Source organism: Salvelinus namaycush, chromosome 13 (genome assembly GCF_016432855.1).
Source record: "Salvelinus namaycush isolate Seneca chromosome 13, SaNama_1.0, whole genome shotgun sequence".
Lineage (NCBI taxonomy): Eukaryota > Metazoa > Chordata > Actinopteri > Salmoniformes > Salmonidae > Salvelinus > Salvelinus namaycush.
Window position 1 is genome coordinate 20,791,396 of NC_052319.1, and position 23,267 is coordinate 20,814,662.

The 23,267-nt window shown below is 42.7% G+C and overlaps 1 protein-coding gene across 1 annotated transcript in view; it reads right to left on the minus strand.

Annotated features, from left to right (window-relative positions):
• Nucleotides 1–23,036, minus strand: part of lrp1bb (low density lipoprotein receptor-related protein 1Bb) — a 346,624-nt gene extending 323,588 nt beyond the window's left edge. Inside the window, exons 1-2 of the mRNA XM_039006274.1 lie at nt 23,009–23,036; nt 22,076–22,198 (exon numbers count right to left, since the gene is read on the minus strand). Of these exons, the coding sequence (XP_038862202.1) occupies nt 22,076–22,198; nt 23,009–23,036 (151 nt within the window). The remainder of the gene's footprint in view (nt 1–22,075; nt 22,199–23,008) is intronic.
• Between the last annotated feature and the right edge of the window lie 231 nt (nt 23,037–23,267).

Genomic DNA, 23,267 nt, shown 5'->3' on the forward strand with positions numbered 1-23,267 from the left:
CTGAGCTGCCCCTCAGTCCGGAGGCGCCCCTTAGTCCAGTGGGGCCATTTAGGAGGGTCGCCGTTCCTAGGAGGCCACAGAAGCGGGAATTAACTATGGTGGGGTGGGGGTCACGTCCAGCGCCAGAGCCGCCACCGTGGACAGATGCCCACCCAGACCCTCCCCTATAGGTTCAGGTTTTGCGGCACCTTGGGGGGGAGGGGGGGGGGACTGTCACGTTCCTGACCTTATTTCCTTTGTTTAGTCTTTATTTAGTTGGTCAGGACGTGAGCTGGGTGGGCATTCTATGTTTTGTGTCTATGTTGGGTTTGTTGTTTGGCCTAATATGGTTCTCAATCAGAGGTAGGTGTTTGTCATTGTCTCTGATTGGGAACCATATTAAGGTAGCCTGTTTCACTGTTTGTTTGTGGGTGATTGTTCCTGTTCGTGCGTTCATGTGTTTTATGTTCTCAGGTTCAGGACTGTAGCTTAGTTGGTTTTCGTCTGTTTATTGTTTTTTGTTAGTATTGAAAGTAGTAGTCTAATAAATATGGATACATACCACGCTGCGCTTTGGTCCTCCTCTCCTTCCAACGACGAGAGCCCTTACATGCTGTATATATGTTAATGTCATTGTCACTCAAAAATAATTCAAATTTAGTTGCTAGTAGAATAACATTAAAATGTAAATGTCATGTGTAAAATACTTTTTATGTTGTTTTGGAACTAAACGTCCCTTGCACTGCACTGCACTGCTTTGTAACACCTTTTGTTTAGTTGTTTCGGTGGGCTGGCCCTCATCATCTGCTCTGTAAGAAAAGTATTGTAATAGTTTGCTTCTGGAGACAGTTTTGTCAACAATCTGCGGGCGTGGAGGTATGATGTTTTCGTTAGAAGAAGCCATGCATTCTGCATTTTCTCTTTTTTACATGTTTCTCAAAAGTGGCTTGCGCTGTGTCAGCTGCATGCATAAGCGCAAGTAGGCTGGCTAGTTTACTACTGTCCCCTTGAGAAGATTCAGACAATTATTTTAGACAGACTCGATCCTCTCAATCCGTCTGACGTAAGACTCATTTGACAGAAGTACCGAAAGTAATAAAAATTCTAGTATCAAACTGTTTTCCATGTTCTAGTATTCAAAAAGTACAAAAGTTTCAGTATATCGTGCATCACTACTCTCTTCTCAAGTAACCTTTTCTCCCCCAGTGAACTTCAGGTCATTGACATTTTAAATGCTACTCTCAGCCAGAAGGAGGTTCTGCTCTGTATTTTCCTGACCTTGTGACAGCGGAGACACATTGTTCCGATGACATATAAGAGCCGAGGTTCCATTTCATGGTTTTGTGGTTACCCATGCACCTACAGTAGACACTGCACATCCCAATATCATGTCATTTTCTCTACCTGACTCTTTACAGCTGTGGCAGGTTTCTCCATAGCGATAACTGGACCACCAATGTCTGATTCACACCATAGGTCTGACCCGAATAAAACTGTGTTGGCTTGGATATTTTCTTTTCAATTTGGTCCTATGTTGTGAATCAGGCACTAGTGTGTTTGGGTAGAATATGTGGGTATACAGAGTTGTATCCTGCCCTGGCCTCACTTTGGAGATCCCCTGAATGGTAACTACATACATTAGTTGTTGTTTGTTTGTTTGTTCTTTGTGTTTAGTCTCTTTGTGAATGCCCCCTTCTTCTCCCACACTGTGCTCCTGGTTTAAGGGCAGAAGACCGTTCAGAGTGTGGGTGGGCCAGTGATTCACTTTAACTCAAGTCTCTGAAAAATATAATATTTGCCATAAACAGTATTAGTCAAAAGTTGACACACCTACTGATTCCAGGGTTTTTCTCTATTTTTACTATTTTCTACATAGTAAAATAATAGTGAAGCCATCAAAACTATGAAATAACACATATGTAATCATGTAGTAACCAAAAATGTGTTAAACAAATCAAAATATATTTTATATTTAAGATTCTTCAAAGTAGCCACCCTTTGCCTTGATGACAGCTTTGCACACTCTTAGCATTCTCTCAACCAGCTTCATGAGGTAGTCACCTGGAATGCATTTCAATTAACAGGTGTGCCTTGTTACATTTGTGGAATTTCTTTCCTTCTTAATGCGTTTGAGACAATCAGTTGTGCTGTGACAAGGTAGGGGTGGTATACAGAAGATAGCTTTATTTGGTAAAAGACCATGTCCATATTATGGAAATAATAGCTCAAATAAGAGAAACGACAGTCCATCATTACTTTAAGACACGAAGGTCAGTCAATGCGGAACATTTCAAGAACTTTTAAAGTCTCTTCAAGTGCAGTCACAAAAACAATCAAGCGCTATGATGAAACTGGCTCTCATGAGGACTGCCGCAGGAAAGGAAGACCCAGAGTTACCTCTGCTGCAGAGGATAAGTTCATTAGAGTTACCAGCCTCAGAAACTGCAGCCCAAATAAATGCTTCACAGAGTTCAAGTAACAGACACATCTCAACAACTGTTCAGAGGAGATTGCATGAATCAGGCCTTCATGGTCGAATTGCTGCAAAGAAACCGCTACTAAAGGACACCAATAGTAAGAAGAGACTTGCTTGGGCCAAGAAACATGAGCAATGGATATTAGACCGGTTGAAATCTGTCCTTTGGTCTCATGAGTCCAAATTAGATGTCTTTGTGAGACCCAGATTAGGTGAACGGATGATCTCGGCATGTGTGGTTCCCACCGTGAAGCATGGAGGAGGAAGTGTGATGGTGCTTTACTGGTGACACAATCAGTGATTTATTTAGAATTCAAGGCACACTTAAACCTCTTATGGCTGCAAGCCCGAGGTCGGTACACCTATGACAACATCCCCCACCCCCCCCACACTGATTAGCATCGCTAGCATAGCGTCACAATTAAATAGTAGCATCTAAATATCATTAAATCACAAGTCCAAGACACCAAATGAAAGATACAGATCTTGTGAATAAAGCCACCATTTCAGATTTTTAAAATGTTTTACAGGGAAGACAAAATATGTAAATCTATTAGCTAACCACGTTAGCAAAAGACACCATTTTTCTTTGTCCACCATTTTTTCTCTCCACCAGTAGCTATCACCAATTCGGCCAAATAAAGATATTGATAGCCACTAACCAAGAAAAAACCTCATCAGATGACAGTCTGATAACATATTTATTGTATAGGATAGGTTTTGTTAGAAAAATGTGCATATTTCAGGTATAAATCATAGTTTACAATTGCACCCACCATCACAACTCGACTAGAATAAATACACAGAGCAACGTGTATTACCTAATTACTAATCATAAAACATTTCTTAAAAATACACAGCTCACAGCAATGGAAAGACACAGATCTTGTGAATTCAGACAATATTTCAGATGTTCTAAGTGTTTTACAGCGAAAACACAATAAATCGTTATATTAGCATACCACATGTGCAAACGTTACCAGAGCATCGATTCAAGCCAAAGAGAGCGATAACGTAATCATCGCCAAAATATATTAATTTTTTCACTAACCTTCTCAGAATTCTTCCGATGACACTCCTGTAACATCATATTACAACATACATATAGAGTTTGTTCGAAAATGTGCATATTTAGCCACAAAAAACCGTGGTTATACAATGACAAAACTAGCAAAACTAGCCTGAAAATGTCGGGCGCCATATTTGACAGTGATCTTGTCTCATGATTAACTATTCATAAACTTGACTAAAAAAATATAAGTTGGACAGCTATCGAAAGACAAATTAGTTCTTAATGCAATCGCTGAATTACATTTCTAAAATTATCCTTACTGTGCAATACAGGGTTCGCCAAGCGAAGCTATACCAAAGAAAATGGCGGAATATGCGTTTAAAATTTTTCGACAGAACAACGATTTATCATCTTAAATATTTCTTACTATGAGGTGATCTTCCATCAGAATCTTGGGCAATGTATCCTTTCTTGGGTCTAATCTTCTTTTGGTCGAAAGATGTCCGCTTGTCCGTCGAAATGCCCACTAACGTTCGACCGGTACTGGAAACGTGCCCAAAGCTTCAAAGTGCATCACCAAGAATTGCCTCAAAATCGCACTAAACGGATATAAATTGCTATAAAACGGTTTAAATTAACTACCTTATGATGTCTTTAACACCTATAACGAGTAAAAACATGACCGGCGAAATATTACTGGCTAAACCCAAGCTTGGAAAGAGAGCAGGTCCAACGTACATCGTGCGTCAGGCGCAGCAGGAAAAGAACGGTACATCCGGTCTTTGTCGTTTTATACAGGCCCTGATTGCGCAATCGACTCCATTCAAATTGTCACCTCTTACTGACATCTAGAGGAAGGCATAGGCAGTGTTTGTAGCATCATAGCCTTCACAGGGACTTATGAACTGACCTGGGAGCAGGGGCCAAGATGTCTGAAATCTCACACCATATCAGGAAAAGTGCTGTAGAATGAGTTCTGTTCCACTCAGAGACATAATTCAAACGGCTATAGAAACTAGAGAGTGTTTTCTATCCAATAATAACAATAATATGCATATTGTACGAGCAAGAATTGAGTACGAGGCCGTTTGAAATGGGCACCTTAAACAGAGCTACTCAATACTGCCCCTGCAGCCATAAAAAGTTAACCAGCATGGCTATCACAGCATTCTGCAGCGATACGCCATCCCATCTGATTTGCGGTTAATGGGACTATCATTTGTTTTTCAACAGGACAATGACCCAAAACACACCTCCAGGCTGTGTAAGGGCTATTTGACCAAGGAGAGTGATGCAGTGCAGCATCAGATGACCTGGCCTCCATAATCACCCGACCTCAACCCATTTGAGATGGTTTGGAATGAGTTTGACTGCAGAGTGAAGGAAAAGCAGCCAATAAGTGCTGAGCATACATGGGAACTCCTTCAAGAATGATGGAAAATCATTCCTCATGAAGCTGCTTGAGAAAATGCCAAGAGCGTGCAAAGCTGTCATCAAGGCAATGGGTGGCTACTTTGAAGATCCTCAAATATAAAATATATTTTTATTTGTTAAACACTTTTTGGGTTACTACATGATTCCATATGTGTTATTTCAAAGCTTTGATGTCTTCACTATTATTATTCAATGTATTAAATAGTAAAAATAAAGAAAAACCCTTGAATGAGTAGGTGTGTCCAAACTTTTGATTGGTACTGTATATTGTACTGTGAAAGTTTGGGTTTGGATTAGGACTAATCAGTTTGTATTCTCTCTGAGAGACAGTGACATTCACATTGATGACCCTGTGAATTTATCTTTTAATGTCAAGAAAATGTGCTGCAAGCCTTTTGGTCCATTTGTCATCTCCTCGAGTCTCTTCAACATTACTATACATGTACAGATGATTTGTTTTCCATTGGATGTAAACAGAAATCTAGGATTCATTGTATCTATATAATAATTATCACGTGTTGATAGTTTGGGTATCTGCTGATAGTTTGAGCATAGTTTGACAATCCAATAGTGTGACGGAAAACTGATATGTTTCTGAAACAGCCAAGCCCACTGAGCACTCTTGTGCAGTGACCACACATCCATTGTAAATCACATAGAGAATTGAATTATGCACATTTGTGAGAGAGTAGAGTAATGTCATCAACATGCAATAAAATAGAGTCTATTACTTCAGTAGACAAACATTATACTCAACTTGTGTGTGTTAATATATCAAATTCAAAACCACTCACTGTACAATAAAATAACCATACATCAGCCTCCAGCAGTAATGACTGTGTGTCACGTTCCTGACCTGTTTTCCTTTTTTCTTGTATTTATTTAGTTGGTCAGGGCGTGAGTTGGGTGGGTTGGTCTATGTGTGTTTTCTAGGTTGGGGTTTTTGTGTTCGGCCTGGTATGATTCTCAATCAGAGGCAGCTGTAGATCGTTTGTCCCTGATTGAGAATCATACTAAGGCAGCCGGGGTTTCACGTGTGTTTTGTGGGTGGTTGTATCGCGTGTCTGCATTCGTGCCACACGGGACTGTTTGTCGGTTGTTTTATGTTATTTTTGTTTCGTGTTCAGTTTCGATTCATTAAATAATCATGGACACAAATCACTCCGCGTATTGGTCTGATCCTTCTCGCCTCTCCTCCTCGTCCGAGGAGGAGGATTACGACGACCGTTACAGAACCACCCACCAATCTAGGACCAAGCGGAGTGGAGAAGGGAGGCGACAGCAGTGGGAAAAAACCCAGGACTCCTGGACTTGGGTGGAGATCCTGGATGGCAAAGGACCCTGGGCTCAGCCAGGGGAATATCGCCGTCCCAAGGCGGAGCTGGAGGCAGCGAAGGCAGAGAGGCGCTGGTATGAGGAGGCAGCGCGGCGACGCGGTTGGGAGCCCGAGAGTCAGACCCAAACATTTCTTGGGGGGGGCACACGAGGAGTGTGGCAAAGCCGGGTAGGATACCTGAGCCAACTCCCCGTGCTTACCGTGGAGTGAGAGGGCGTCGTACTGGTCAGACACCGTGTTATGCGGTAAAGCGCACGGTGTCCCCAGTACGCGTGCTTAGCCCAGTGCGGGCTATTCCACCTCGCCGCACTGGTAGGGCTAAGTTGGGCATCGAGCCGGATGTCATGAAGCCGGCCCAACGCATCTGGCCACCAGTGCGTCTCCTCGGGCCGGCATACATGGCACCAGCCTTACAGATGGTGTCCCCGGTTCGCCAGCATAGCCCAGTGCGGGCTATTCCACCTCGCCGCACTGGAAGGGCTACGGGGACCATTCAACCTGGTAAGGTTGGGCAGGCTCGGTGCTCAAGAGCGCGTGTCCTCCTTCACGGTCCGGTATACCCGGTGCCACCTCCGCGTACCAGTCCACCGGTGGCAGCCCCCTGCACCAGGCTGTCTCTCCGGGTTCTCTCTCCAGCTGCTCCCACCTGTCCAGCGCTGTCAGAGCCTTCCTCCTCTCCAGCGCAGCCAGTGTCTGAGCTGTCTGCCTGCCCAGCGCTGTATGAACTGTCTGCCTGCACAGCACCGTCAGAGCTGTTCGTCTGTCCCGAGCTGTCCGTCTGTTATGAGCCGTCCAGCCAGGACCTGCCAGAGCCGTCCAGCCAGGACCTGCCAGAGCCGTCCAGCCAGGACCTGCCAGAGCCGTCCAGCCAGGACCTGCCAGAGCCAGTCAGCCAGGAGCTGCCAGAGCCGTCCAGCCAGGAGCCGCCAGAGCCGTCCAGCCAGGAGCCGCCAGAGCCGTCCAGCCAGGATCCGCCAGAGCCGGCCAGCCAGGATCCGCCAGAGCCGGCCAGCCAGGATCCGCCAGAGCCGGCCAGCCAGGATCCGCCCCTCAGTCCGGTGCTGCCCCTCAGTCCGGTGCTGCCCCTCAGTCCGGTGCTGCCCCTCAGTCCGGTGCTGCCCCTCAGTCCGGTGCTGCCCCTCAGTCCGGTGCTGCCTTTTAGTAGAGTGGGTTTGACATGGAGGGTGGCCATTGGGAGGAGACCACGGAAGCGGGGTTTGACTATGGTGGGTTGGGGACCACGACCAGCGCCAGAGCCGCCACCGTGGACAGACGCCCACCCAGACCCTCCCCTAGAGTTTATGCGGGTGCGCCCGGAGTTCGCACCTTAAGGGGGGGGTTATGTCACGTTCCTGACCTGTTTTCCTTTTTTCTTGTATTTATTTAGTTGGTCAGGGCGTGATTTGGGTGGGTTGGTCTATGTGTGTTTTCTAGGTTGGGGTTTTTGTGTTCGGCCTGGTATGATTCTCAATCAGAGGCAGCTGTAGATCGTTTGTCCCTGATTGAGAATCATACTAAGGCAGCCGGGGTTTCACGTGTGTTTTGTGGGTGGTTGTATCGCGTGTCTGCATTCGTGCCACATGGGACTGTTTGTCGGTTGTTTTATGTTATTTTTGTTTCGTGTTCAGTTTCGATTCATTAAATAATCATGGACACAAATCACTCCGCGTATTGGTCTGATCCTTCTCGCCTCTCCTCCTCGTCCGAGGAGGAGGATTACGACGACCGTTACACTGTGGCTGGGGCCAATTCACAACAACTTGCGATTTAGAAAAAAAATTGACAAAGAACCATAGCACAGTAACCAGAAAAAAGCCAAATAAATGTAATGTGAGAAATAGTAGCATAATTCCTTGTTTATGGATGTTTTCCAGCTAGTCTATCATTATGCAAAAGCACACATCTAATTGTTTAGAGGGGAGGGCACTTCAAATGAATAATACAGTACATTATTGTCCAAATGGCAACAACCAATCTTGTCTGCAAACAATTTGTTTTGAATACATTGTGTAGTATTTGTTTCATGCACACCGGGCCATTATATATGGGGGGGGGGGGGTTACAGAATGTGCAGTCTATCAATGTTCCGTTAATCAATACTATTGGCACAATCATGTACTATACTGTGGTTGTGTGGCTTATAAACAGAACACATGTAAGCCGCCAAATTGTAACTCAATGAGCAATCAAGTAAAAGTCATTGTATATTGCAGCCCTGTGTGGGGTGGGGTATACATTTTAACATAAACAGTAGGCTACAGTTGAACTCAATAACAGCTGGCTACAATCCAGCTTCCTGTAAGATAATTATCTGATTCTGACCAATGTTTTTATGTTGCCTATAATGAATGGTGTAGTAGTGGCCCTACTTACATAATCTAACTGTGCTTACAATAATGAAAATCAAACCAGAATGTGAATTATTGATTTATGCTTATTACAATTTATTCAAAAGCCCAGAAGCTCAAAATGTATTTAACCATATTGTATTACTGAATAGAATATTCTTACAGGGTATCATTTCATTCTCTTGGTGACTTTTTCAGTGGCATAGCCCTTATGTGTCGTCTGTGTTTGTTCTGACTCAAAGCACACTGGTGCGCTGCAACACTAACTCCTCTGTCGAAACAGCAGGGGGCTAATGTAGGCTTTAGTACTTTAATGTCACCCCATGGTTCCATGACAGCCACCCTGACAGGTTATAAAATATGCTCCTTTTTAAGGGCTCCAGGTAACAAGCTAGAGATGTTGTCCTTTATAATATAAATAAAGGGAGAAAGAAAAGAGAAAAATAGTAACTGTTGAAGCAGATGTTGGGAGAGAGGAGCCAAGGAGATGCAATACAGAACAGTACTATCCTACATTAGCCATGGATGAAACACAATGGGAACTGGAGCGACAGTGGAAATAGGACTCAAACCATTTTAAATGCTCTAAACATAACCGGCCAAGTTGCTGAGCTAGCTGCAGTGCAGCATGGTAAAAAAACATTCTGAGCAAAGGCTATTTCAAGGGCAGATATGTCACCTCTAGAGGCCACCATGAACACACACACACACACACACACACACACACACACACACACACACACACACACACACACACACACACACACACACACACACACACACACACACACACACACACACACACACAGTTTTGAAAACCTTGTTGGTGCGTCTGTTTCTGTGCTCCCCATAAGCAGATGGCAGCAGCCTCAGGAAGTATATGAGCCCTGCTCCAAATGGGGAGAGACTGCCACTAAATTAAAAGGCTGATTTCCAAAGCCCTCTGCCTCACAACACAACCCTCTCCTCTGGATGGGAAATTATGAGTTTAGATCATAAACGAACAGGATGCACATGACAGGCTAAAGACAAGACACTGACGGCAGCATTGTGAACATTATGAACAGCACTCGGATGCTAATGAGGTGTAAATGACTTTGGGCTCTGTTGATCTGTATCACACAGGCTTCCTGGTGTAGGGACAACAATATTAACACCAGATCCATTTACTTACTGCTTAACCGATGACACTCCAATCACACACAAACTAATGAAGTGACAGAGCTGTCAGAATATGAACTGGAACAGCTTTAATACCTGAGACACGTCTCCCTCCTCCCCTCGTCGAAGGGAAATGTAAGATGAAAAAGCAGCTTAAGCATGCACATTACAAGGACATATGTATACTCAATTAAAACAGCATATCCTTGAAAAGTGCTGTCCATTTTCACTGCAGATCGAGACTGTACGTGTTAGAATACAGAACACAAAAGAGCTGATGAGTAGACTATGTCTGTGTCCCAAATGGCACCATATTCCCTATGGGACCTTGTCAAAAGTAATGCACTACATAGGGAATAGGGTGCCATTTGGGACACAAACTATGTGTTTCAGATTTTCCAATGAGTCAACAGGGGCTTTGTGTCTAGGCTGCAGGACAGCCAGGGGAGGTAAACATTACATAATGCAGAAGTCCTGGTCTGTCCTTCAGCTCAATAACAAGGTGCTATGCTACATTACCCCCTAAACCTCTGTTCTACTGCTGCCAACTCTCTCAGGGAATGGACACATTTACAATATATTTATTTAAATTTGTCCAGAGACAAAAAAAAAACACCCTGATACATTATACAGTAGGCTCAGACTGCTAACACGACTTTACCTGGCATTCCCCTATTTCCATTTAAAACGTTGTAATTCTAAGCCCATGCCTGAATGTTTTTTAACCTGAAACTGAGGCTACTTTCATCATCAGAGATGATTATTGCTAGTTCAACAGTGTTGTATGCAATTAGAAGTACATCCACAAAATACAATTATTACTACAAAGTAAAGCTAAGATGATTTGACAGAAATGTGGCCAGGGCCATTTGTTCTGAGTGGACTGCAGCACAAATAAACCAAAAGTCAATTATTACAAGTCATGACCTATTCAAAAGTACCATAGTGCATTAAGCAAACTGGAATCATCTCCTAATCGCAGACCTATCATTTTGCTACCACAATGGATTTCTATTATATAAGGATACTTATACAAAGAGAAAATCCAATGTTGTTAATGGGATTTATCTGTTAATTGAATGATTAGAATATTCCACCCTGAAACCATATAATTGTATGGAATTGATTAGAATGTATAATATTATAATCAATAAATGTGTAGTTCTAGTCAGAATTAGGGTAGAACAATATAGCTAATGTTTGTCTTTATGGTATTTTAAAGACAGACTGTCTGAGCAAAATTCGACGCCGACCTGACTAGAGATTTGGGAGAGAACGGGGAGTACGTCTCAAGGTCAAGGTCTCCCTAATCTCTCTCGGCTGGGTAGTGAGACAGTATGTGCTTGGGATACCTTCTGTTTGTGTGTATGTATGTGCGTAGGATATCTACTGTTTGTGTGGAAGTATGTGCGCAGCTATAAAATGGATGTCTTTGTATTCTTGACTTTAGAACGTTCTCTGAATAAACTGTACTAACCTTTTGCATAAGCTGAGTCATTGACTAATTATTATTATACCCATGGTCTTACAAACCTCGGGAATTGGTCAGAGCTGTTGATTGATTGTTATTGTCATTGGGATTGGAAATTCTTGTGACAACTGTACAGGATGTAGCTGTGATATCCCTCTCCCCCTGAAAGCTTTGTACTGCACTAACTTTGACCAGGACCCATATGGCTCTACTCGAAAGTGGTGAACTATATAGGGAATAGAGTGCAATTTAGGATGCAGCCTAAGTCATCAAACACAAACTCAGCAGTCCTCCATGACCACGTTTAAGGCAGCTACTGACCCTTTTCATGCTCATCTGATCTTCTGGGCATGAAAATTCCATCAGATGATTCACTACAGACTGACTACTTCTCTATCTCTCAACATCAAAACAATAAATCTGTCTGTCGCGGTGGCACCTGTAACGGCAAATTCCTCCTCGTCTGAAGAGGAGGTGTAGCAGGGATCGGACCAAAGCGCAGCGTGGTTAGTGTTCATCATGACTTTAATTAAGACAATAAACGTGAACACTACAAAATACGAAAACAACAAATGTGAAAAACCGAAACAGTCCTATCTGGTGCATAGACACAAAGACAGAAGACAACCACCCACAAAACCCAAAAACCTAAATATGGTTCCCAATCAGAGACAACACAAAACACCTGCCTCTGATTGAGAACCATATCAGGCCAAACACAGAAATAGGAAAACTAGACACACAACATAGAATGCCCACTCAGCTCACGTCCTGACCAACACTAAAACAACGAAAACACAAAAGAACCATGGTCAGAACGTGACAGCACCAGGACAAGTCGAACAAGTGATTGAAAGTGAAATGAATTGCTGTGTGCTGCATTTCAGTTCATACATTACACAGCAGGCCTACTATATCCAATGGCAGTACCAAAAACAAACTTTTTATTCCATTAAGAGGGAGCGTTTTATGCAAAATAGTGTTAAATTCGAGGACACTGGAGGACATTATAACTGCACTCCCACTTATTAATAATCTCTTCATATATGCAGTAAACAATGCATATCATTTCAGACAGACAGACGTGGCACTCAGATATTCCTACAGTACGTGTCTGCTAAGTTATGCTAATATGATTAAGCTACTGTAGGCCTATTTCTACCGCTAGTCATCATATAAATTATGCACTGGAATGGTTTTAGAACTGAAGATATTCCAAAATTCCAGAAAATGATGTCATGGCTTTAGAAGCTTCTGATAGGCTAATTGACATCATTTGAGTCAATTGGCGGTGTACCTGTGGATGTATTTCAAGGTCCTACCTTCAAACTCAGTGCCTCTTTGCTTGACATCATGGGAAAATCAAAAGAAATCAGCCAATTGGAGACCTCCACAAGTCTGGTTAATCCTTGGGAGCAATTTCAAAACTTCCGAAGGTACACGTTCATCTGTACAAACAATACTACGAAAGTATAAACACCATGGGACCATGCAGCCGTCATACCACTCAGGAAGGAGATGTGCTCTGTCTCCTAGAGATGAACGTACATTGGTGCAAAAAGTGCAAATCAATACCAGAACAACAGCAAAGGATCTTCGATAGGATGGCGCCGACAGAGACGGTCTCCTCCCTTCGCGTTCTTAAGAAACTATGCAGCATTTTGTTTTTTTATGTATTATTTCTTACACTGTTACCCCAGGAAATCTTAAGTCTTATTACATAGAGCCGGGAAGAACTATTGGATATAAGAGCAATGTCAAGTTACCAACATTACGACCAGGAATAAAACTTTCCCGAAGCGGATTCTCTGTTTGGACCATCACCCAGGACAACGGATCGGATCCCAGTAGGCGACCCAAAACAACGGCGCCACAGAAGGGGCAACAGGGTAGACAAAATTCGAGCAAGGGTTGCCTTCTCTGTTTCACGGAAACATGGCTCACTCGGGATACGTTATCAGAGTCGGTACAGCCACCTGGTTTCTTCACGCATCGCGCCGACAGAAACAAACATCTCTCTGGTAAGAAGAAGGGCGGGGGAGTATGCCTTATGATTAACGAGTCGTGGTGTGATCATAACAACATACAGGAACTCAAGTCCTTTTGTTCACCTGACTTTCTTACAATCAAATGCCGACCGCGTTATCTACCAAGAGAATTCTCTTCGATTATAATCACAGCCGTGTATATCCCCCCAAGCAGACACCTCGACGGCCCTGAAATAACTTCATTGCACTCGATGTAAACTGGAAACCACATATCCTGAGGCTGCATTTATAGTAGCTGGGGATTTTAACAAGGCTAATCTGAAAACAAGGCTCCCTAAATTTTATCAGCATGTCGAATGCGCGACCCGGGCTGGCAAAATTCTGGATCATTGCTACTCTAACTTCCGTGACGCATACAAAGCCCTCCCTCGCCCTCCTTTCGGAAAATCTGAGCACGACTCCATTTTGTTGCTCCCAGCCTATAGACAGAAACTAAAACAGGAAATGCCCGTGCTCAGGTCTGTTCAATGCTGGCCCGACCAATCTGATTCCACGCTTCAAGATTTCTTCGATCACGTGGACTGGGATATGTTCCGGATAGCCTCAGACAACAACATTGATGTATAAGGTGATTCGGCGAGCGAGTTTATTAGCAAGTGCATCGATGATGTTGTACCCACGGTGACTATTAAAACCTTCCCCAACCAGAAACCGTGGATTGATGGCAGCATTCGCGCAAAACTGAAAGTGCGAAAAACTGCTTTTAATCATGGCAAGGCGACCGGAAACATGACCGAATACAAACAGTGTAGCTATTCCTTCCGCAAGGCAATCAAACAAGCTAAGCGTCAGTATAGAGACAAAGTAGAGTCACAATTCAATGGCTCAGACACGAGACGTATGTGGCAGGGTCTACAGTCAATCATGGATTACAAAAAGAAAACCAGCCCCGTCGCGGACACCGACGTCTTGCTACCAGACAAACTAAATAACTTATTTGCTCGCTTTGAGGATAATACAGTGCCACTGACACGGCCCGCTACCAGAACCTGCGGGCTATCCTTCACCGCAGCCAACGTGAGTAAAACAGTTAACTTCTTGAGCCTATGGGGGGTGCTATTTCGATCTTGGAAAAATTGGTCCCCAAATTAAACTGCCTCGTACTCAATTCTTGCTCGTACAATATGCATATTATTATTACTATTGGATAGAAAACACTCTCTAGTTTCTAAAACCGTTTGAATTATGTCTCTGAGTGAAACAGAACTCATTCTGCATCACTTTTCCTGCCAGGGAGTGAGATTTCTGAAATCGTGGTCCCTGTTCCCAGGTCAGTTTATAAGTCCCTGTGAACGCTGTGGGGCTACAAACACTGCATACGCCTTCCTCTAGATGTCAGTAAGTGGTGACAATTTGAATGGAGTCGATTGCGCAATCTGGGACCTTATATAAGATCCTGGAGCGGAAGTACCTTTCTTTTCAACCATGCGCCTGACGCACAATGGACGTCGGACTGGCCTCCTTCCAAGCTTTGGTTTAGCCAGTTCTATATCTCCGGTCATGTTTTTATTCGTTATAGTTGTTAAAGACATCATAAGGTAGTTAATTTAAACCGACTTATAGCAGTTTATAGCAGTGTATTGCGATTTTCTGGCATTTCTTTGTGACGCACTTTCAAGAGTTGGACACTTTTCCGGTACATGCCGAACGTTAGTGGCCATTTCGACAGGACAAGAGGACATCTTTCGACCAAAAGACGATTAGACCGGAGAAAGGACACCTTGCCCAAGATTCTGATGGAAGCTCAGCTAATAGTAAGAACTATTTATGCTGATAAATCGTTGTTCTGTTGAAAATAGTCAAATGCATAAAACGCCATTACTTGCAATGTAGCCTTGCGTTATCGGACCCTGTATTGCGCAGCAACGTTAATTTTAAAAATGTAATTCAGCGATTGCATTAAGAACTAATTTGTCTTTCAATTGCTGTCCACCCTGTATTTTTTAGTCAAGTTTATGATTATTTATTGATTAGACTAGGTGACTCTCCAAGATGGCGCCCAACATTTTTCTGGGCAGCTTGGCAACTTTTCTCATTGTATAAGCACGATTTGTGCCGCTAAATATGCACATTTTCGAACAAACTCTATATGCCTTGTGTAATATGATGTTACAGGACTGTCATCTGAAGAATTCTGAGAAGGTTAGTGAAAAAATTAATATATTTTGGTGGTGATAACGTTATCGCTCTTTTTGCCTTGAATCAATGCTGGGGTGATGTTAGCACATGTGGTATGCTAATATAACGATATATTGTGTTTTCGCTGTAAAACACTTAGAAAATCTGAAATATTGTCTGGATTCACAAGATCTGTGTCTTTCAATTGCTGTACGCTGTGTATTTTTAAGAAATGTTTTATGATGAGTAATTAGGTAATACACGTTGCTCTCTGTAGTTATTCTAGTCGAGTTGTGATGGTGGCTGCAATGGTAAACTATGATTTATACCTGAAATATGCACATTTTTCTAACAAAACATATGCTATACAATAAATATGTTATCAGACTGTCATCTGATGAAGTTGTTTCTTGGTTAGTGGCTATTTATATCTTTATTTGGTCGAATTGGTGATAGCTACTGATGGAGTGAAAAAATGGTGGAGTAAGAAAAACGGTGTCTTTTGCTAACGTGGTTAGCTAATAGATTTACATATTGTGTCTTCCCTGTAAAACATTTTAAAAATCAGAAATGGTGGCTGGATTCACAAGAAGTGTATCTTTCATCTGGTGTCTTGGACTTGTGATTTAATGATATTTAGATGCTAGTATTTACTTGTGACGCTATGCTAGGCTATGCTAGTAGCTTTTCTACTGATGGGGGTGCTCCCGGATCCGGGTTTGGGAGGTGTTAGAGGTTAAACGTGTTAACACTCGCAAGGGTGACGGCCCAGACAGCATCCCTAGCCGCGTCCTCAGAGCATGCGCAGACCAGCTGGCTGGTGTGTTTACGGACATATTCAGTCAATCCCTATCCCAGTCTGCTGTTCCCACGTGATTCAAGTGGGCCTCCATTGTTCCTGTTCCCAAGAAAGCTAAGGTAACTGAGCTAAACGACTATCGCCCCGTAGCACTCACTCCGTCATCATGAAGTGCTTTGAGAGACTAGTCAAGGATCATATAACCTCCAACCTACCTGATACCCTTGACCCACTCCAAATTGGTTATCGCCCCAATAGGTCCACAGACGACGCAATCGCACTGCACACTGCCCTAACCCATCTGGACAAGAGGAATACCTATGTAAGAATGCTGTTCATCGATTACAGCTCAGCATTTAACACCATAGTACCCTCCAAACTCGTCATTAAGCTCGAGACCCTTGGTCTCGACCCCGCCCTGTGCAACTGGGTCTTGGACTTTCTGACGGGCCGCCCCCAGGTGGTGAGGGTAGGAAACAACATCTCCACCCCGCTGATCCTCTACACTGGGGCCCCACAAGGGTGCAATCTCAGCCCTCTCCTGTACACCCTGTTCACCCAACTCAATCATCAAGTTTGCAGACAACACTACAGTGGTAGGCTTGATTACCAACAACGACGAGACGGCCTACAGGGAGGAGATGAGGGCCCTCAGAGTGTGGTATCAGGAATATAACCTCACACTCAAAGTCAACAAATCAAAGGAGATGATCATGGACTTCAGGAAACAGCAGAGGGAGCACCCCCCTATCCACATCGATGGGACAGAAGCGGAGAAGGTGGAAAGTTTTAAGTTCCTCGGCGTACACACCATGGACAAACTGAAATGGTCCACCCACACAGACAGTGTGGTGAAGAAGGCGCAACAGCGCAACAGCGCCTCTTCAACCTCAGGAGGCTGAAGAAATTTGGCTTGTCACCAAAAACACTCACAAACTTTTACAGATGCACAATCGAGAGCTGTATCACCACCTGGTACGGCAACTGCTCCTCCGCCCACAACCGTAAGTCTCTAGCGGTGGTAGTGAGGTCTGCACAATGCATCACCGGGCGCACACTGCCTGCCCTCCAGGACACCTACACCACCCTGTCACAGGAAGGCCAAAAAGATCATCAAGGACAACAACCACCCGAGCCACTGCCTGTTCACCCCGCTATCATCCAGAAGGAGAGGTCAGTACAGGTGCATCAAAGCTGGGACCGAGAGACTGAAAAACAGCTTCTATCTCAAGGCCATTAGACTGTTAAACAGCCATCACTAACATTGAGTGGCTGCTGCCAACATACTGACTCAAATCTCCAGCCACTTTAATAATAAAGAATTGGATGTAACAAATGTATCACTAGTCACTTTAAACAATGCCACTTTATATGATGTTTACATACCCTACATTACTCATCTCATATGTATGTACTGTACTCTATACAATCTACTGCATCTTGCCTATGCCGTTCGGCCATCACTCATCCATATATTTATATGTACATATTCTTATTCATTCCTTTACACTTGTGTGTATAAGGTAGTTGTTGTGAAATTGTTAGATTACTTGTTAGATATTACTGCACGGTCGGAACTAGAAGCACAAGCATTTCGCTACACTCGCATTAACATCTGCTAACTTCTCTGATCTACCCATCCCGGTATCGGGATAATTGTCATCAGCAACGCTGAATAGCATAGCGCCACAGTCAAATAATATTACTAAAAAATATTAATATTCGTGAAATCACAAGTGCAATATTGCAAAACACAGCTTAGCCTTTTGTAAATCCACCTGTCGTCTCAGATTTTGAAATGATGCTTTACAGCGAAAGCAATACAAGCGTTTGTGTAAGTTTATCGATCGCTCGACAAAACATTAAGTACACTTAGCATCAGGTAACTTGGTCATGAAAATTAGAAAAGCAATCAAATTAATCGTTTACCTTTGATGATCTTCGGATGTTTTCACTCACGAGACTCCCAGTTAGGCAACAAATGTTCCTTTTGTTCCATAAAGATTATTTTTATATCCAAATACCTCCGTTCGTTTGGTGCGTTATGCTCAGAAATCCACAGGAAAGAGCGGTCACGACAACGCAGACGAAAATTCCAAATAATATCCATAATGTCCACAGAAACATGTCAAACGTTTTTTATAATCAATCCTCAGGTTGTTTTCAAATATATATTCGATAATACATCAACCGGGAGTGTTGGTTTTTCAATAGGACCGGGAGAAACAATGGCCGCCTTTCTCTGTTGCGCAAAACTCACTCTGAGAGCCCCCACCTATCCACTTACGCAATGTGATCGTTCTCGCTCATTCTTCAAAATAAAAGCCTGAAACTATGTCTAAAGACTGTTGACACCTTAGGGAAGCCATGGAAAAATGAATCTGGTTGATATCCCTTTAAATGGATGATAGGCATGCATAAGAACAGAGAGGTTTCAAAAAAAGAGGCACTTCCTGATTGGATTTTCCTCAGGTTTTCACCTGCAATATCAGTTCTGTTAAACTCACAGACAATATTTTGACAGTTTTGGAAACTTTAGAGTGTTTTCTATCCTAATCTGACAATTATATGCATATTCTAGTTTCGGGGGCTGAGAAATAGGCAGTTTCAAATGGGTACGTTTTTTAGCCAAAAACAAAAATACTGCCCCCTATACTTAAAAGGCTAACCATGTGTATGTGACAAATCAAATTTGATTTGATTTGTGAAGATGCTGGATGAAACAGGTACAAAAGTATCTATATCCACAGTAAAACGAGTCCTATATTGACATAACCTGATAGGCCGCTCAGCAAGGAAGAAGCCACTGCTCCAAAACCGCCATAAAAAAGCCAGACTACAGTTTGCAAATGCACATGGGGACAAAGATCGTACTTTTGGGAGAAATGTCCTCTGGTCTGATGATGACCATCGTTATGTTTGGAGGAAAAAGGGGGAGACTTGCAAGCCGAAGAACACCAACCAACTGTGAAGCACGGGGGTGGCAGCATCATGTTGTGGGGGTGCTTTGCTGCAGGAGGGACTGGTGCACTTCACAAAATAGATGGCCTCATGAGGAGGGAAAATTATGTGGATATATTGAAGCAACATCTCAAGACATCAGTCAGGAAGTTAAAGCTTGGTCGCAAATGGGTCTTCCAAATGGACAACAACCCCAAGCACACTTCCAAAGTTGTGGCAAAATGGCTTAAGGACAACAAACCCAAGGTATTGGAGTGGCCATCACAAAGCCCTGACTTCAATCCTAGAGAAAATTTGTGGGCAGAACTGAAAAAGTGTGTGCGAGCAAGGAGGCCTACAAACCTGACTCAGTTACACCAGCTCTGTCAGGAGGAATGGGCCAAAATTCACCCAACTTATTGTGGGAAGCTTGTGGAAGGCTACCCCGAAACGTTTTACCCAAGTTAAACAATTTATAGGCAATGCTACCAAATACTAATTGAGTGTATGTAAACATCTGACCCACTGGGATTGTGATGAAAGAAATAAAAGCTGAAAGAAATCATTCTCTACTGTTATTCTGACATTTCACATTCTTAAAATTAAGTGGTGATCCTAACTGACCTAAGACAGGGAATATTTACTAGAATTGAATGTTAGGATTTGTGAAAAACGGATTTTAAATATATTTGGCTAAGGTGTATGTAAACTTCCAACTTCAACTGCATGTGTCAGCGTACTAATTATACAAATAGGCCATAATACATTTGAAAATGTTAATCAAATTCGCTAGCCTGTACATGTAACTTTGTAGGGCGCATGCGCTTTACATAAATTGTATGTTCTCTTCTGCTATATCATGGTTTGAACGATCCGTAAATCCGTAAATCCAGTCCACATAATACAGTATAATACAAAACAGTACAGTAATACAGTTCACACTCAAAAAGATTAGCCTACTGGATCTACTGTACAGTAGTTTCATTTATTTACCCAAGAGAGCATATAGCTAGCTACATCTATGGGTTGTTATGTGTTTCTGTTGTGTGTAACGTGCAATAGCCTATATCATATATAATCAGTACAATCATTCAGGCTTTTTTGGTCTTGGGCTCATTAAATAGCATTAATGTCGTGCTTATAAAATGTATTTAATCAGGCTTAGGTAGCATCATGTTTGAATTTTCATGCTGATCAAAGCTCTAATCAAATCCAGACATGTTTCTGCTTTATAAAGCTTTTGAATGACCTGGTTCTGGCGGGAAATACCGGGTTACCCAGAAGAAAAGTGATTTATTCTCGGGATGGAACTTTTGTAAAATACAGGGAAAATATTCAACCCTAATCTACACTGATTGAAGTGTCATCAATAAGGGATAATAGCTTTCAACCTGGATCCACTTGGTCAGTCTATGTCATGGAAATAGCAGGTGTTCATAATGTTTTGTACACAGTCATTAACCAGTAGTCAGCATGTACATGCTTATGTGGCTCTAGAACAGTAACCCTAGCCACCACAGGGCCAACAGAAGGATGTGTCTCCCAAACACTGTTTTATTTGAACTCTTTATTACCTCTGTCGAGACTGTCTGCTTAGCTCTGAGACCTCCGGAATGGCCACTTTACAATTCACTGGCGTTCAGCCATCTCAGGAGAGTGTCCTTTTCCCCAGTTTCCCCGGTGCAGAATGGTAACAGTAGCGAGCGTCAGCTGTCTGGTCCCTGCAGGGTAAGCCATGCCATGGCTGAGCATCTAAACCAGTTACCTACTACAGTCTTAGGGTAATGGAATGCAAGGTGTGTGTGTGTGTGTGTATATATCTGTGTATATCTATGTTTGTGTGTGTGTCTCAGGGTAATGGAATGCAAGGCTGCTCTCCCATGTGGTGATTACACTCCACTGAGGCAGAGCCTGGGACTAGCAAATGGTACCATGACATGACCATTCCCTGGAAGATGCAGGGAGGGACACAACTACTGCATGGAGAGTGCAACTGGGAAAACTCAGGTCCCAAGAAACACATCCTGAAACATATCATAAAACACAGACCCTCATCTTCAGTTGGATAAGAAACAGCCATCAATTATACTCCATTCAACACAAAGCACTAATAAAGTATTGCATGGTGCCTTCACTGATAACACATAAAATATCTCCTTACAAAGGCTGTACTTTGTCTAAGAGACCACACACACACACCACACCGAATGTCTGTCTGCCATTCATCTGCCGTTAGGTATTAGAACCAGAGCACTAGGTTATTGGAGCCACAGTGCTGGTAGCCTATAAACAAGGTTTAATTTCACTGTGCTTCTCTTTGCGGGGCTCAAAGCTGATCTAATTCCTTTTTCTATCAATACATAATCCATGATAATAAGCTGCGACAAATTCCCATGATGAATATTCAGGGTTTCTCTCCACAGGCTTAGTAAATAAAATGGAGCCAACACGGTTAATCTAAATGATAATGGAATACCTGGTGAAGGGAGACTTGGCCCACTGCAACCTTGGATATACGCTACGTTTTAGCACAATATTGTACAATCTTCTCACAAATGGGAGTTCAATGGGAAAGGTCTTCGCTATCAATATATAAGATTGTGGAGGGAATTGTAAACGTGGCTACAGTGATTTCTTAGCTGGTCACATTTGATAATATCATGAAATGAGCACTAGTATCAGTTTAAAGATCTAAAATTGATATTAGGATGATGCAATACCCATTTCAAAATTTACAGAAACAATAAAGAATATGTTCAGTTAGAGGAAGGATAAAGCATTGAATAAATCACAGAATGTGAAATAATATGGTTACCTTGTAGGCGGGAATGAACTGTAAAGTGAATGGGTGAATGAGTGCATAAATTGATGAGTAAATTATTGAATTACATCTTTCTGGATTGAAGTGTTTGGTGAATGGGTGCATGGATGAACGTGTGAATTAGTAACTTACATCTGTCCGGGGTTTCGTCCGAGGCGTCTGGACAGTCAGGCTCCCCATCACAGAGCCAGCCCTCGGGGATGCAGGTCACCTCGTCATAGCAGTGAAACTCCCCCACATCACACAGTATGGGCTCTGGATGGAGGAGAGAGAATGGAGAGAGGAGATAGAGATGTCATGGATGGGATGGATGGTTTGCATGTTTCAATCAAAACATGTACCTGTAGTAGTCAACTGGCATAAATGCCTAAAGGTTGCAGTGACTGTGTATTTACCTTGAGGCGGTTATAAAATAGTTTGGAATGAAATTAGTTGAAGGAATGAATGAGTTGATCATATGTATGATAATTGCATTATTCATGTTATGCAGATGTAGCCTATCGTAAAAAAAAAAAAATGGATATTTTCTTCTTTACCCAATGCCCCTCTCTGTGGATCAACAAAGTTTGTTCAATTCAATCACTGTCACAATAAGTAGACAATTGTTGTGAGTAAGCCATTTCCTGGGTATGCTTATCCATACAAACTCTTCTCTCTGTAGACCCACACTTGTTTAAACTTGACAGATACAAAAGCCCACTACTTTGTGGTGGTGATGACTTTATATTATGTAGATCACAAAGTTCTATAGTATTTTTTTTTTAACACTGTCTGCAGTACAGAGCTCTTTCATAATGTATCATTAGGACACGACGAGACAATTATCAATGACTTGTTTGCCAAAAAACCTATGCCAAAAAGACAAGAAACAGACACACAAGTGGTGTTGGCATTGTCTGTGACTCAAACTCTTTCTCTCGACAAAGACGTAACATTCTTCACCTTTTGGCAAGCCACTACAAAACAGTCTCTACAAGTCTTGTTTCTTATCTGTCAACTCCCTTACGTTTTGTACTTTTTACTTCACCAAGGTGAAAGCCTGGTCAACTAAAAAGTCATCCCAACCTTCCAATAGCAGGGCATCTGTCAGCATGTTGACATGTTTCCCTGCCGGGAGCTGTCAGCCACTGTGTGATCTTTCAGCAGAATGACACATGTTCTGCTAAAGATTTGACACCACCTTGTTGCCCACAACTAGCTCCTCTCCTCCTCCTCCTCTCCATCCTGAAGAGAACCAATCATTTGTTTCAAAGCTTTAATCATCAAACACTCAGGTGTACAAGCATTCTCTCTCTCTCTGATACACACTGTATTCCTAACCCTA